Source organism: Poromitra crassiceps (assembly GCF_964638095.1).
Source record: "Poromitra crassiceps genome assembly, chromosome: 6".
NCBI lineage: Eukaryota > Metazoa > Chordata > Actinopteri > Beryciformes > Melamphaidae > Poromitra > Poromitra crassiceps.
Window position 1 is genome coordinate 62,728,491 of NC_139627.1, and position 17,776 is coordinate 62,746,266.

The following is a 17,776-nucleotide window of genomic DNA, read 5'->3' on the forward strand; positions in this document are numbered from 1 at the left end:
GGTGAATATTGGGTGCAACCATTGACTATTCAATTTGCCAAAAGAAAGAAGAATTACTGCAGATGTCTGACTGAGGATGAAGTGCAGGTAGGCCATTTTGCACGTTAAATGTAACTGATTGGATTAACTGATGTTACGCTAACGTTAGCAACATTTGGAGGTTGGGGTGCTACGTCTGATGATTATTGATTTGATGTTAACGTTAACAGCGATTCATGACTAACACATATCGTTGTTCGTTTCTTCAGGGAACTGATGACACGATATGACACCGAGTGGCACGCACCCTGGTCTGGCCTGGACGGCTAACGTCATGGAGACGCAACGCTCTCTAGCCTTTATGATCATGGCAATCAGAATCAGAATCAGAAAGACTTTAATGATCTCCGGGGGTAAATTGGGACAAGTTACAGTAGCTCGCTCAATAACAACCAAAACAATCAATAACAACCAAATACTTTGATACAATATAATGATTTAACGCTACTATTTAGCATTAAGGACTGGTGAATTTTAGCATATCTGTCAGTGGAATGGTAGATGTTTACGCATGACTGGAGAATGTTATTTGCTTACTTTTGTGATAATAAACTAAACGGAGAAAAGACGGCCGTGTGGTGTTGTTGTTACATAATCTGCTGGTCTTGAGGCACGATTGGGTAAAATGATAAGATGATGTAAATTCATAAAGATGTTTATGTCAGAGATGAATCTGCGAAAGGGAGCTGCCTGGAGCCCAGAGGACGTCAACGGAGAAGAGGAAAATCACCCTTTAGGTTACACCATGCAGCATTTGGATATAATCTAGTATAATTGGCTCCCATGCCGTTAGTTTGTTTACCCCCTATCTAAAGAAAGTACAAGTGCAAAATCTTAAGCTATGTTCTATCGATAAACCAATTTCTCGAGTAACATCCTGTTATCCTGAGATCTTTAATCTCGCCTGTATAACATAATATGTCACTCGGACACCAACGTGAGTTAACGTGGTTTATTAAACAGCAGCAAACATTCCAATCATAGCAGAATACACTTCAGCTAGCAGTAGGGACAATACATCACACTGATCTTTGCAGTTCTGTGTTGATTAGCTAATATTTCAGTGGCATTTTGATTAACGTTATGATTTATTTCTATTTGGAACAAAAATGATGGTTTAACAGATTGCATGTTTACTGGGCTGTGGTGAGAAGGGCTTTGTGTTTGTGTGACTTGCGTGAATGGCTACTGCTAGCCATTCACTAGCCTACAGCTAGCTGCTAGCAGCTAGCCTGGGTGGCGGCCGGTTTGAATGCCTCTCTGAGGCCAGGGCCAGACTGAGGTGGATTGTGAATTTGTGGAACAATGCCGCCCCCGTCTGGTGGAGTCAGGCTAAAAAGTTTTAGCTTCTAGCTAAAACCAAGGAGGAAAGAAAGCTTATTAGCTTAACATATACATATGTGTGTAGCTATGAGCATCAGCAGTGATGCATCTCAAACCAGTGTCTGTGTATAACATATACATATTGTAGACACAAAGCAGTATCTGAAAACAGCCGAGTGTGGAAAAACTGCTTTTATTTCTGTAGAAATAGACGTGCTTTAGCCTGAGTCAAAAGACAAAATTATCTACATGTCCCTCTCTCTCTCTCTGTTTGTGTATGTCTCTCTCCCAGGTCATTTCTGTTAGATAGAGGTATTAACATACTCTCTCTCTCTCTTTCTCTGTGCTGTGTGTGTATGTCTCTCTCCCAGGTCGTTTCCGTCAGATAGAGGTGTTAACTTCAGTAGCTAATGAGTTCTTCCAGCTGTACAGCCAGGTGTCCGGTCAGCCTGTCCAGCGCATCAGCTCCAGGGACCAAGGTAAATAAGAGAAACTCACACTCGATGGGACCGGACCAACTGGGTAAGAATTTCTTGGAGATCCAAAGCGTGACCTAAACTGTCCAATGCGATCCCTAAAGGCCAAAGGTGCCCCAAATTTCTGGCCGTCCAGCGAGACCCAACTGTGCCCAAGCGCCACCTGGTGGCCGCCGGAAGTATAAGATGCCCCGAAAAGCCAGTTTTTGCAAAGAGGCAAAAAGTCACGAAAAGCTGTATACACTGCATGGTAACCATGGTAACCTCCCGGCAGGGTGTGAATGTGGATATGTGTTTTCGTGGTACATGTCTGTACCCCCAACTAGGGATGGGCACAATTAAGCCATGATCGATAATTGATCGTTAATGATTTTGTCGATCAAGGAGGAATTTGATTGATCTAATTTCCGTATCAAATAAATGTTGAATGAATGAATTTCACTAACGTTACTTGGACAAATTAGACATCTTACCAAAAGGGGGTGCAATTTTAATGGTTGCTTACGACTTACTTACTTAGGTCCGTTTTCTTCTGGGGTGAAGAGTCGCGCTTTTGATGAGATTACGCCATCGGTCCCTGTCAGCGGTTGCTTAGGAGAGAGAGAAAACTGAATACTCAGCTGGCTACAGGCTGCTGTAGAAATAGAAAGAAAGCATGGAGGTAGATGCGATTCTCAGCCCACCAGAAAAGTTTTAAAATATGTGCAAATACGTATGCAAGCATTACAAACAAAGTGTCAATATAGTTGGTTGTTGTAGATACATAGGCCATGTAATTGGCGCATCGTAACTCGCATTGCAGGAATATGGCTATTACTTACTATGCGGCAGCCTCGGGTCCTGGCCCAGTCGAGAAGCGGCGGGGGTAAGTGCAAGCCGGTTCCCTGCTGGGGCTGGGCGTAGTGAGCCAGCCATGCATTGTAACCTGGATTTACATGACATTGTGTTTGTAACGTAGACTGTTGAAACATGCCTGGTATATACACAAGATACTTTTGCAATGCCGCTTCAGCCGGACTTGAAGCTGTCTATCACCATGGAAGTGAGATTATATAACAACAAAACCCAACCGCATATTACCCCACATTCACATGGCATCAAACAACAGCGTGGATTATTTGACTGTCTTGTTTGTTTAACAAACTGTCTTGTTTAAGGATTTAAGGATTTTTGTTGGACTATAAGTTCTTGGAATAAACATTTAATTGAAGGAAAAACGCTTTATTTATTCTTTTCTGCCATAGGCATTTTTTATATATACCGGTATATGAAAAAAAATGTTAATTGATAATTGATTGTTAATTTTCCCCGATGATCGATTACGGACATTTCTTCAAATGCCCATCCCTACCAGCCACTGTTAACATCAGTTTCTAATGTTAAATCTGTGGTTGATTGTTGATCAATTGTTTTGTTGTTTTGCTCCTATAGGAGGAGGAGAAGAGGGGGAGGCGTCGCCCTCTCCTGTGAAGAGGAACAGCTCGGCTTTAAACGCTGCCAAGTTCCTGAAGAAAACCATTACCAAGCACAACCTGCTGGGGGGCGCTGCCGAGTCACCTGAGACACACCCACACACTGCCAACCACACACACTCTGCCAATCACACACACTCTGAACACACACACACTAACGGTCACACACACACCGGTCCAGAACAGGATAGCTGCAGTACTGACCCCGACCAGCAGGGCGAGTCGGCCAATCAGAAAGCACTTTACAAGCAAGACGGCCGCTCCCTGGCAACAGTTACCGAGGAAACCAACGGGGACGGAGAGACAGACAGGCTGACGAACGACAGGTACGGCAGCCAGACAGCCAGACAGCCAGACAGACAGGCAGACAGGCAGACAGACAGGATATTCATGACTACTGCATTTTAGTAGTCATCGACTACTCCCAAATAGTAGTTGACTAATCGACTAGTCAACAAGTCGCAGGAGATATATAATTTTTTTCACCCAATAAAAATGATCAATTGTCATTCAAGAGGTCTCAAAAACAGCCAGTAAAGGGTTAACTAATGTAGGCGGGACCACCCTGGGGGTATGTGAAATAGCAGAGTCCTGATTGGCTCTCAGAGGTGTTTACAAATGAGCCGCTAAACCCCAGCAGCTTGTCTGAGCTGGAGATAGTACCTGGTTGACTGCAGTAACAACATAGACAGGAGTCTTTCCCTCTCCAAATACATTCAATTGTGTTGATCTTAGGGTTGTGCGATGTCAACCAAACAGCCATCGCGATGGTTCCACAGTGAAACATTGCGACGGACAACGGCATCGTCGTTGACGGGGTGGGGGGGGGGGGTCAGGGTTAATTAGTTGAGCTCTACATGTCATAAGAGACCAGCAGGCTTGGATAGGCTGCTACTACAGCACAGGCGACTGAAGCTTGGTAAGACAGAGCTACTCTTCCTCCCTGGGAAAGACTGTCCCCTCACCGACCTTTCCATCTCCACTACTGTGTTTCCCTCTCAAGAACCTTGGAGTGATCCTTGACAACCAGCTGTCCAACTCAGCCTACATCGCAGCAACTGCTCGCTCCTGTAGGTTCTCCCTGTACAACATCCGCAAAATCCGTCCGTTTCTCACAAGGGAAGCGACACAACTCCTGGTCCAGGCACTTGTCATCTCCCGCCTGGACTACTGCAATGTTCTTCTGGCTGGGCTACCTGTCGCAGCCATCTGATCCGACCGCTTCAGCTCATTCAGAACGCTGCAGCCCGTTTGGTATTCAACCAACCCAAATTCTCTCATGGCACTCCCCTCTTCCGGGACCTCCACTGGCTTCCCATCTTGGGTCGCATCAAATTCAAGACACTGGTACTGGCCTACAGGGCAGTTCACATGTCAGCCCCTTCGTATCTGCAATCTATGGTCAAGTTCCAAACTTCTCATCGCTCCCTCCGCTCCTCCACCCGTCCAGATCGCCTCGCTTCTCCACCGCTGCATGGGCTCAAAAGTCGCTGGTCCCGATCGCAACTCTTCTTGTTCCTGGCGCCACAACCTATGTGGGATTCGAAATAACGAAGGTTATGCCAAACCCCACATAGGTTACGCTAAAACCACCACCGCAAAGCGTCCTACCTGTACTTGGCCAGTCGGCAGGAAAGTATCGCGGGACTTCACAAGACTTGGTGACCGAGATCACGTTTGAGGTAATTTGATCCCTGTGCGACTCCAGGAAACAGCCTTTGGCGAAATATCACTCTGGTGGTTCTTGAGGGATCAGATTATGATGATATTTGGCGAAAACGGGAATAAAAATAGCTATTTAGATGCAGGAAAGACAGGCTCACACTTGGCCCCAAATCAGCTCCATTTTACAACTGACTTGGACGTTATTGATCTCAAAACAATGCTAGGACGGCCAGAAACGCCGCGGAGATCGCTGGGTGAGTGGCCAAATCATAATTATTGCCAGGAGATGGGTCCAGGTTAAAAAAAAACGAAATTCTCATTTAAGGTGCAAAACAAATAATGTTAACGTTACGATCCTGACCCAACAACATGTGTGTGTTGGATTTAACTAGCTGGCAGAAAACTGACAGAATTACTGGCATTGTGGTTGAGTGGACACACACACACACACACGGTGGGGGTTGGGGGGGCAATCAACATTGGCTAGGGACAAACAATCGTCATTTCAGCCATTGAGTTGGCAATATACGATCCGATCGCCAACATGGCATCATGTTCAAACAAATCTTTTTTTATTTTCTTATTATTATTGCATAGTGTTGAGTAGTGGTTTTGATAGACTCACCTGTGAGACCCCTAGATGTGGCCTCCGTGATGTCACCCATTGGTTTGTGGCCTCCTGTTTTGAAGCCTGGAGATTGGCATTGTGACCGTCACCATCTTGTTTTTTTCTTCTTCTTAGCCAGACAGACCCGCACTGCTGCCTGCTATTGTGACCGGCGACCTGTCAATCGCATGCCAAAGCATAGTCTGCTTTATTGTCTATTTGACTATATGAGACCATATTTACAAAATGAACATCGTGCTGTATTGAAGGAGACTGAACATCGTGCTGTATTGAAGGAGACTGAACATTGTGCTGTATTGAAGGAGACTGAACATCGTGCTGTATTGAAGGAGACTGAACATTGTGCTGTATTGAAGGAGACTGAACATCGTGCTGTATTGAAGGAGACTGAACATTGTGCTGTATTGAAGGAGACTGAACATCGTGCTGTATTGAAGGAGACTGAACATCGTGCTGTATTGAAGGAGACTGAACATTGTGCTGTATTGAAGGAGACTGAAGATCGTACTGTATTGAAGGAGACTGAACATCGTGCTGTATTGAAGGAGACTGAACATCGTGCTGTATTGAAGGAGACTGAACATTGTGCTGTATTGAAGGAGACTGAAGATCGTGCTGTATTGAAGGAGACTGAAGATCGTGCTGTATTGAAGGAGACTGAACATCGTGCTGTATTGAAGGAGACTGAACATCGTACTGTATTGAAGGAGACTGAACATCGTGCTGTATTGAAGGAGACTGAACATCGTGCTGTATTGAAGGAGACTGAACATTGTGCTGTATTGAAGGAGACTGAAGATCGTGCTGTATTGAAGGAGACTGAAGATCGTGCTGTATTGAAGGAGACTGAACATTGTGCTGTATTGAAGGAGACTGAACATCGTGCTGTATTGAAGGAGACTGAACATTGTGCTGTATTGAAGGAGACTGAACATCGTGCTGTATTGAAGGAGACTGAACATTGTGCTGTATTGAAGGAGACTGAACATTGTGCTGTATTGAAGGAGACTGAACATCGTGCTGTATTGAAGGAGACTGAACATTGTGCTGTATTGAAGGAGACTGAACATCGTGCTGTATTGAAGGAGACTGAACATTGTGCTGTATTGAAGGAGACTGAACATCGTGCTGTATTGAAGGAGACTGAACATTGTGCTGTATTGAAGGAGACTGAACATTGTGCTGTATTGAAGGAGACTGAACATCGTGCTGTATTGAAGGAGACTTGAAACTAGCGATTGTTTGCTGACGTCATAAATCAAGTGAGAAGTAGGTTCATTATGAAGATTTATTTGTTTCCCTGTCGCAAAAGGGGGAATAAACAACAAAAACAAAACAAACAAAAATCAGCATCAACTATCGTAAAATACTTATTTTACACATTGGTATCGGCCCAGAATTTCACAATTGGTGCATCCCTATAAAAGGGTATACATAAGAACAGCAGGTGGGAGTAATATTAAATTATTCAACCAACCATTAAACACTAGAACCTAAGTAAAAATACAATAAAAAAACAATACTGTGAAAAATAGTTATTCTGCACACCCTCATTGCAGAGATATATTGCAACAGTAGCGCATCCTGAGACAAGGAATAAATAAGAAATATGTGTATGCCCCAAATATTCAGTATAATACAGTACTGTATGGTAAAAGTATGAAGAATACAATGTATAATAATCATTTCACATTTCACAATGGATTTTGTTACCTGCAACCTAACATTCTCCTTCCCTCACAGCCCTGAGCAGAGCGACACCGGACCAGCGGCCAATGGAGAGCATGACCATACAGCAGCCAATCAGACGACAGGGGAGAGGGGAGTCCAGGTGGTCGCAGACCGGACCTCCACCCCAGAGAGACCTCCTCCTCTCAGCCTGGTCCCACCACAGCTGGCCAGGGTCCGCTCAGAGAACACAGACTCCTTCGACATGGAGGAGGTACGACCGTCGCCTGGGTTCCTCTGGGTTCTCCCGGGTTTCTCTGGGGTTCCTTTGGGTTCTTTTGGGTCAGTGAAGCCTAGTGGTTAGAGAGATCAGCCTGTAACTGGAAGGTCTCAGGCTTGAGTCCAGCAGCGTGTATGAAGTGTCCTTGGTTGTATTATAATACCGTGTCTGTTGTTCAGATCCAGAGTAATGAAGATGAGGCTCTGCCAGCCAGGACCTCCAGAGCCACAGGTGAGTTTGCCTGACCTTAACTCTTAACCTGTGATGTCATTAATGCACAAATGACATCACTGGTCCACAACTTAACTCAAATGAACTCTCAATAACTGTCAAACTAAATGAATGTCTGCAAAACTGCTTATAGTTTTCTGATACACTACTGATTTTGTAATGATACAAAGCTGGTTGAAAATCGGCTTAGTGTTCCTTTAACTTAATAGACTTATATATATATATATATATATATATACCGTAAATTCCGGACTATAAGCCGCGGCTTTTTCCCCGTTTTTTGGCCCCTGCGGCTTATATAACGGTGCGTCTTATCTATGGATTTTTTCAGAAAAAAAAAAAAAAAAAAAAAAAAAATCTCTATTTTTTAGCACTCTTTCTAACTATAAATCCACTTCTGTTTTAATTTCCTCTCTTGCCCTCTTTTCACCACACCGCGGACACTGTGTGCACTGTAAAAATAAACAACGGTGGTGTTGTGTTATGTTGTTTTGTTGAAATGTTACGGTAATACGGTAAATGGGAGCTTCCTCAAACAGCCATCTCTTTCCCGACAATCCCCTCTGTGCGTGACCACTTACATATGGTAATTACGGTAAGCAAACGGCCACTCGGCCATCAACTCCCTCCCCCGACTACCAGGAGAAAATCACAAACTTCGGCGAATTCACACAAAGGAAGATCAAGGAATATTCCATCGAACCGGAGCAGATCATAAATATGGATGAAGTGCCTTTGACGTTCGACCTGCCACTCACTCGGACTGTTAACAAGAAGCGCCCTGGAGGATTCTTTCACCAAAAAAAAGCTTTGCTCGTTCTCGACAGCATGAGAACGAGCAGTAGAAGCAACACTCTCACTTACCATGGGGAAGGTACGCAGAAATTCACACGAGGCAGCTTTCAAGTTGAAAGCAGTCAATCTCGCATTAAAAGAGGGAAACAGAGCAGCCGCGCGTAACCTGGGCATCGATGAGTCAATGGTGAGGCGTTGGACGGTGCAGCAGGAGGAACTGTCTCAGCACGGAATATTATAGGAGTGTGAAAACATCCACAATCACCAACGGGTTCCAAAACGCTGGACTGCTGCGGGATGAAGAGGATGAGCCGCCACAGCTGGCGCTGAGGGCCGTCAGAGGCTTCAGAGGCTGTTCGATGCCGACAGTGACGAAGAGGAGTTCGTTGGTTTTGAGTGACAATGAAGGAGAGAGGAGAGTGGTTGACGAAGCCACCCTGAACCTGTTCGTTTCCGACACTGAAGATGAGGACTTTGGTGGTTTCAATACGCAGGAAGAAGAGGAAGACGAGGATTAGTGACTTGACTTCTCTGGTTACAGGTTTGCTGCACATATAGCCTATTGTTGTGTGATTTTGTCTGGGGATTAGTGACCTGACTTTTGTTTTGTTTTGTTGAAATGTTAATAAATGGGAGCTTCCCCAAACAGCCATCTATTTCCCGACATTCCTCTCTGTGCACGAACCCTTTCATATGGTAATTAAACATCAAAACACCCGCGGCTTATAGACCGGTGCGGCTTATAGAAGAAAAAAATAGTCAATTTTGGTCCCGCGGCTTATAGACCGGTGCGTCTTATAGTCCGGAATTTACGGTACATGTGTGTAACAGGGATGTAACAATTTCACAATGTTACAATTTCACGTAGCAGACGCTTTTATCCAAAGCGATGTACATCTGAGCTTTATACAACACATGCAATGATCTAGTCAGAAGACAACAACATGAGTAAGTGCCATGAGGCCAAGCTTGAGTCTGAATGGACCCAGGTGCCACCAGGCAGCACAGAGTGCAGAGGATTTATTTATATATATATATATATATATATATATATATATATATATATATATATATATATATATATATATATATATATATACACACCAGGCAGCACAGAGTGCAGAGGATTTATTTATCTATATAATTCCTGCCCCTCATTCATCATCATTCATGCAATTAACATTCATGTACATCTATCATCCCTTTTTCATCCTTTCATCATTCATGCTCATCAAGTGTGAAGGTGTTCGTGAAAGAGCTGCAGGGTCTTGAGTCTCTTCTTTAAAGATAGAGAGAGACTCAGCAGATCAGATGGAGTTTGATAAGTTGTTCCACCACCAGAGAACAAGAGTCTAGCTAGTGACTTAGGGCCCTTTAGTGGTGGAAGTGCCAGGAGCCTTTCGTTGGCAGAGCATAGTGAGCGGGAAGGGGTGTAGACCTGAATGAGGGAGTTCAGGTAGGCAGGAGGGGGTGTAGACCTGAATGAGGGAGTTCAGGTAGGCAGGAGGGGGTGTAGACCTGAATGAGGGAGTTCAGGTAGGCAGGAGGGGGTGCAGACCTGAATGAGGGAGTTCAGGTAGGCAGGAGGGGGTGTAGACCTGAATGAGGGAGTTCAGGTAGGCAGCAGGGGGTGCAGACCTGAATGAGGGAGTTCAGGTAGGCAGGAGGAGGTGTAGACCTGAATGAGGGAGTTCAGGTAGGCTGGATGGGGTGCAGACCTGAATGAGGGAGTTCAGGTAGGCTGGATGGGGTGTAGACCTGAATGAGGGAGTTCAGGTAGGCTGGATGGGGTGTAGACCTGAATGAGGGAGTTCAGGTAGGCAGGAGGGGGTGTAGACCTGAATGAGGGAGTTCAGGTAGGCAGGAGGGGGTGTAGACCTGAATGAGGGAGTTCAGGTAGGCAGGAGGAGGTGTAGACCTGAATGAGGGAGTTCAGGTAGGCTGCATGGGGTGCAGACCTGAATGAGGGAGTTCAGGTAGGCTGGATGGGGTGCAGACCTGAATGAGGGAGTTCAGGTAGGCAGGATGGGGTGTAGACCTGAATGAGGGAGTTCAGGTAGGCAGGAGGAGGTGTAGACCTGAATGAGGGAGTTCAGGTAGGCAGGCGCTGTTTTTGTTGCAGTTTTCTAAGCGAGTGTCAAGGCTTTGAATGTGATGCGGGCAGCAGCCACTGGGAGCCAGTGGAGGAAAATGAGCAGCAGTGTGATGTGTTCTTTTAGGCTGGTTGAAGACCAGACGTGCCGCCGCGTTCTGGATCATCTGCAGAGGCTTGAATGTGCATGCAGGGAGGCCTGTGGGCCAGTACGGAGTTGCAGTAGTCAATGCGTGAAAACACAAGAGCCTGAACTAGAAGTTCAGACTGTCAGTCAGACAGGAAGGGTCTAATTTTCCTGAGGGTATATCGACACAATCGAGTGATTGAGGCCACGTGGACCTTGAGGGATAGTTGGTCATCAATCATGACACCCAGGTTTCAGGCAGACTTTGTGGGCACGAGTTGGGTTGATTCAAGCTTGATATTGATCTGCTGTTGTATAGAGGGACTGGCTGGGATGACAAGGAGCTCAGTCTAAAGGTCCTTACACACCGAGCACGTTTTTTTCGTGCGATTAATTCGCACATCAATAATATTTTCCGAACCTATATCAGTCAATGCAACCGTGCATACCAACGGCGAAGTTTCGCTGAGTGTTATTGCGGTGTTTATTTTTTCGAACCACGGTCGATTTTTCAGAAATTCGCTTCCGACGTGTACACATCTGTGGCTATAATTGACAGGTGGGTCAAAACTCGCATCGCAATTTCGTGCCGAATATTCGCATCGCTCTTGATGTGTAAGGACCTTTAGAGAGGTTAAGCTGAAGGTGGCATTCTTTCATCCAGGCAGAGATCTCTGCAAGGCATGATGAGATCCACGCTGAGACCGTGGGGTCATGCAGGCAGGAATGATAGGAAGAGCTGGGTATCGTCAGCATAACAGTGATATGAGAAACCTGATGATTGCACCAAGTAAGGTGGTGTAGATTGAGAAGAGAAGGGGGCCGAGCACTGACCCTTGAGGCACCCCTGTGGCATGTGGCTTTGGACACTTCCCCCCTCCAAGACACTCTGAAAGATCTCCCTGAGAGGTAGGACCTGAACCAGCAGAGGGCAGATCCTGAGATACCAAGCTCAGTGAGTGTGGAGCTGAGGATTTGGTGGTTAACTGTGTCACAGATCTAGCAGCAATAGAGCTGAGGGCTGACCAGCAGTGGGGAACACAACTGTAGTGAGGGAGGAGTTGATGATGTGTGTGACTGCAGGAATAATTGTGGGGGAAACGGACTGTAGGAGGTTGGATGTAACGGGTCAAGTGGACAGGTAGTAAGGCAGTTCTGTGACAGTTTGTGGACATGCTGTGGACATGTAAAAAAAAAAAGTATGCTGAGCAAATAATCAATATTTCATAATGTTTTATTTGCTGAGAATTATTGAGAAATCAATGGTGCAGGGTCGATCCATACTGTAAATACAGTCCAATAGCTGAGAATAAAGTAGTCTTAAAGTTAAATGTCTATAGGAGGAAAGAATATCATGATAATGATATCCAATACATTCCTATGGCATGTAGAAATGTCCCTGTCAGGTTACAGAGAAGCTGCTGCTGCAGTTCTCATTGTAAATGTGATGGTAGCTTGGTGCTGTGTTGCCCCCAGCTGGTGTGGATGCGGTACTGCATCAGTCAATGACATGTTGATCAGCAGCTCGTCGCGTTCCTCTGGACAAACTGATCACTGATCAGTTCAGACATTCAAAACACACACACACACACACACACACACACACACACACACACACACACACACACACACACACACACACACACACAAACTGATCACTGATCAGTTCAGACATTCAACACACACACACACACACACACACACACACACACACACACACACACACACACACACACACACACAACTGATCACTGATCAGTTCAGACATTCAAACCAGATGGACATTATGAATTATTTGGTTTATAAAAATATACAAAAATACACCATCACAGTAATAACCCCCCCCCCACCCTGTCTCTCTCTGTCTCTCTCTCGCTCTCTCTGTCTCTCTCTCCCTGTCTTTCTCTCTGGCTCTCTCTCGCTCAATCTCTCTCCCTGTCTCTCTCTCTGGCTCTCTCTCTCAATCTCTCTGTCTGTCTCTCTCTCCCTGTCTCTCTCTCTGGCTCTCTCTCTCAATCTCTCTGCCTGTCTCTCTCCCCCCTCTTTCTCTATGTCTGTCTCTCTATCTCTCTGTCTGTCTCTCTCTCCCCTCTTTCTCTATGTCTGTCTCTCTATCTCTCTGTCTGTCTCTCTCTCCCCTCTTTCTCTATGTCTGTCTCTCTATCTCTCTGCCTGTCTCTCTCTCCCCTCTTTCTCTATGTCTGTCTCTCTATCTCTCTGTCTGTCTCTCTCTCCCCTCTTTCTCTATGTCTGTCTCTCTATCTCTCTCTCCCCTCTTTCTCTATGTCTGTCTCTCTATCTCTTTGTCTGTCTCTCTCTCCCCTCTTTCTCTATGTCTGTCTCTCTATCTCTCTGTCTGTCTCTCTCTCCCCTCTTTCTCTATGTCTGTCTCTCTATCTCTCTGTCTGTCTCTCTCTCCCATCTTTCTCTATGTCTGTCTCTATCTCTCTGTCTGTCTCTCTCTCCCCTCTTTCTCTATGTCTGTCTCTCTATCTCTCTGTCTGTCTCTCTCTCCCCTCTTTCTCTATGTCTGTCTCTCTCTCTATCTCTCTGTCTGTCTCTCTCTCCCCTCTTTCTCTATGTCTGTCTCTCTATCTCTCTGTCTGTCTCTCTCTCCCCTCTTTCTCTATGTCTGTCTCTATCTCTCTGTCTGTCTCTCTCTCCCCTCTTTCTCTATGTCTGTCTCTATCTCTCTGTCTGTCTCTCTCTCCCCTCTTTCTCTATGTCTGTCTCTCTATCTCTCTGTCTGTCTCTCTCTCCCCTCTTTCTCTATGTCTGTCTCTCTATCTCTCTGTCTGTCTCTCTCTCCCCTCTTTCTCTATGTCTGTCTCTCTATCTCTCTGTCTGTCTCTCTCTCCCCTCTTTCTCTATGTCTGTCTCTCTATCTCTCTGTCTGTCTCTCCCCTCTTTCTCTATGTCTGTCTCTCTATCTCTCTATCTCTCTCTCCCCTCTTTCTCTATGTCTGTCTCTCTATCTCTCTGTCTGTCTCTCTCTCCCCTCTTTCTCTATGTCTGTCTCTCTATCTCTCTGTCTGTCTCTCTCCCCTCTTTCTCTATGTCTGTCTCTCTATCTCTCTGTCTGTCTCTCCCCTCTTTCTCTATGTCTGTCTCTCTATCTCTCTATCTCTCTCCCCCCTCTTTCTCGATGTCTGTCTCTCTATCTCTCTGTCTGTCTCTTAGACCTGTGGAGAACAGTCAGTCAGCAGTCAGACAGCAGTGGCTTTGCAGAGGATCCTTCCACCGACTCTAACAGCTACCTCAAGGTGTGTGTGCGCGTACGTTTGTGTGTGTGTGTGTGTGTGTGAGAGAGTGTGTGTGTGAGAGAGTGTGTGTGTGTGTGTGTGTGTGTGTGTGTGTGTGTGTTTGTGTGTGTGTGTGTGTGTGTGTGTGTGGGATATTATCCCAACTTAAATGTGAAACAAAACGGCCGTTCATTTGTAAACCTCGCTGCCTTTCCAAAGTTAGACAACAACTTTAACAACGTTGGTTACGTTTAGGCAAGTTAAACCACTTGGTTAGGGTTATGGTTTGGGCTTAAGTCACAAACACGTTGTAGTGAATTTAATCAATAATAATGGCGTTATGAATTATGAACCATATAGACATAAAAATTATGATTTATAATAATACTTTCACCATTGAAACAATGGTCTGTCTTTCAGGAAATGCCTAGGGATGCCACTAGCTTTAGATTATAGCTTTAAACTAGAAAAGCTTCATCTATATAATTCATTTAATTCATATGAGCCATTATAAACCAGGGTGTACAGTAAGTCCTTCTCGCTTTACTTCTGCATCGCTGGAGTATTGTATTCTGGAAAAAGACCCAAACCACTTCTCTCATATATACTCAGATTTATTAAACCATATAAGCATAGTAAAATCACAGTATTATACATAACACCTTGTTCGATTGAGAGGGGTAAGAAAGGAGCAGAAATGTGAAAGGAATAGGAAGGGAATAATATAGCTGCTGATAAAAGGTACCAGCAGGTCAAAAGGATTCTCTAGAAAGCCTAGTTTGAGCCTAAGCTAATTAAATACATATTCTAATTCAATAGGTGAGTATTCTAAGTTACTCTATCTTCACAGCACTCTCACAATAAGCAGAAAGACGTGTGGTCACTTTGCCTGACGTGGGGATCGCTGATCAAGCCGGCGGACTCCTCTCTCTGGCCTGACGCGGCCTGGGTTGTCATGGCGACGACGGGCGGCATGTCTGCTCTTGGACAGGCAGACGAGGGGGTCCCAGAGGCTGGCTGGCTGTTGGTTCAATTGTCTTTTAATGATCCTCTTGGTTAGAGGATCTCATCCCGTTGAAAAAGGGGGATCGCCCTTTAGTAATGGCAATTATAGGAGGGATAATCAAAAATGGATTTAAGCTTCGCCTATCAAAAATAAAGCAACAAAAGGTATCTAATCTCACTATATTTAGTTCGATGAGCTCCAGACTATCGCTTGCTTCCGTTTGTCGAGTCAATACTGTTTGAATGGAGCTTGGTTGTCCACATGCCTGTTCTCGGGAAGCGGTCTCATGGTCATGGGACCTGACACGGTTTTCCTCCGTCAGGGCCAAGGGATCCAAAAATCATATCAGTGGGTTGGTTATCAAGCCCAAAAGCTCCTCAAATCAGACGCTTAATGTCCATCAGTGTTCTGTTGCTCTGCTGTCAAGTGACTGACTGCATACAAAATTGGCCAGACTATCACGCCTCTTGACTGGGTGGTAGTCATATCATCGCCTTCAAAAGCATGGCATCTTTTGAGGCCTAAAAGTAAGGACTACATCTTGAATTCTTGAGTTCTAAAAAGTCCTTGTTGTTTCAAAGTTCTTCTTTCGTCTGTTCGAGTCTGTTAGAGAGCAGCCAGCCACACTTTTTACTTCCTCCTGTCAGGAGCAAAGGGGCAGGGAGACGCCCCTTTCAACATGGCCCTGCCTCCTATTGCATTCAGATAAGGGTATGGGTTTAGAACTCAACTAAACTATGTATTTCTCTTACAAGCATATTTATATTTCTTGACATCACTCTTGGTGTGATAAAACAAAATATAGATGGAAATGAGAGATGAACAGATAAGATAGCAAAGTAGATATAGACAAGCATTGGTCTTGTTACACAGGGATGGAGTCAGGCTGGCCGAGAGATTTATGACTGTGTTTTCCCAGAGACAAGCCCAGATGGGGAAGAGCTTCTGCTCTCTTTTCCCTTAAAACTTATAACACGATTCAAACATCTCGTCAAATGACCCCATGGCACATTCACAATTACATCCCACATATTATTCTGATTATTTTGAAATCAAACATGTGTGGTGTATCTTTATATTTAAGGAACAAACCAAAACTATTTCTGGAACACGTATCTTTACCAAATCCTATATATGTGTACACAACCAAACCATATCTAAGGGAACCACAGGTTAATTAATCACTTATATCGGGTGAATCCAAAGGAATTACTAGATTCAGTACTATGGGACAGGTTGTATACTAATTGTACTTAGTATTATCTTATTATAAGATAAATGACTCTTTATTTCACACATACAACACTTATATCTTGACAAAATATAAAGTCAATTTGGTTATGCTATGGTACATTTCTTATGAGACAACACAGTTTTAGAGTAATCCTGTCTCCCGCTTCGACACGGTCAATTAGTTTTATGACCTCTGGTTGAAAGCACATAAAGTCATAGTATTGCATTCCTTCATTCCTTTACAAGAGCAAGTTAAATGCATGTCATCCCTATGAAATACATATTGTTAACTCCAATCACAATGTCTGAGCAGTTTGATACCAAACATGAAGTCATAGATATGCATACATTGCGAGATGTTTTTATATGAACATTCTGAGCATGTCTTTTAAGAAAATGTTTCCACAGGAAAAGGTCAGTGTCTGTGTGACCTGTTAGATAACTCTCTCTCCTGTCTGATGGGTAATAACAAACGGTCTGGTTCCCCGGAGTCACCTCAAGTCCATTGGGATAAGTTGGGGCTGTTTTCCACCTCCCTTGGTGTCATTCATCAAGGGTAGGTGAGGGGATCAGCCCCACATGACCGGGCTCCCCAGTCAAAGGTCAGCTGAGTTACCTCTCTACAGGGTCCAGGACTCTGGTGTTCGGCGTTTGACAAAACAGTTGAAACCAGTCTGGGGGGGTTGTTCCCCCACCCCTAAGATGCAGGGCACATCCAGAGGTCAGTTCCTGTGACCACTGGAGGAGAGATCTGTACATTAAATACTCAATATTTAATGCACGTTGCCAGATGATTTTCATTACAACGTTAAATGTTAGGGTTATGGTTTGGGCTTAAATCACAAACACGTTAAATGTGACTTGTATATTCTTCAAAAGATGAGTTATCCTGCATTCTCGCATCATATGCTATGGTTTTCTCTTGCAGTTTTCTAAGCAGAATGTTATAGTCAGGTAAAGGGGCACTTGGATTCAGAAATCAGGGAAAGGTACTGAAGCCAAACAAGTTTGCGACCCACTGATCTAGATTGTTTTGTGCGGGTTGCTGAGTTTTGGAGATATCGGGATGTCTGCCTTCGCTCCAATACAGTACAATGGAACTGGATGGCACTCAACCAGGTACTCAAAGAGCCAAGAAATACAGCAATGTCTCTTTCCAGAAATCCAGACCAGGTTACTTAAAATAATCCACAGACCTTCTTGTGAGCAGTTTCATGTAGCAACTATTTTCTTTTGACCAAACTACACCAACTAGAAGCTGTAGCTTCTAACCTAGGTTTGATCAAACTACACCAACTAGAAGCTGTAGCTTCTAACCTAGGTTTGATCAAACTACACCAACTAGAAGCTGTAGCTTCTAACCTAGGTTTGATCAAGGAATACAACTGAATCATACCATCCCAAGGAAGGGGGGGGGCTAATTCCAGTGAAGAGGGTAAAAATGATAACTAATAGATATCATCATGAAACTTCCCCAGTTGATTACTTACAATAAGACA

At 44.6% G+C, this 17,776-nt stretch overlaps 1 protein-coding gene across 2 annotated transcripts in view; it reads left to right on the forward strand.

Annotated features, from left to right (window-relative positions):
• itprid2 (ITPR interacting domain containing 2) overlaps positions 1-17,776 on the forward strand; it is a 108,794-nt gene that overhangs the window by 56,877 nt on the left and 34,141 nt on the right. For both annotated transcript variants that reach the window (XM_083639327.1, XM_083639328.1), the window contains 5 exons: positions 1,734-1,841; positions 3,270-3,636; positions 7,347-7,545; positions 7,731-7,782; positions 13,977-14,059. In XM_083639327.1, coding sequence (XP_083495453.1) covers positions 1,734-1,841; positions 3,270-3,636; positions 7,347-7,545; positions 7,731-7,782; positions 13,977-14,059 — 809 coding nt within the window. The remainder of the gene's footprint in view (positions 1-1,733; positions 1,842-3,269; positions 3,637-7,346; positions 7,546-7,730; positions 7,783-13,976; positions 14,060-17,776) is intronic.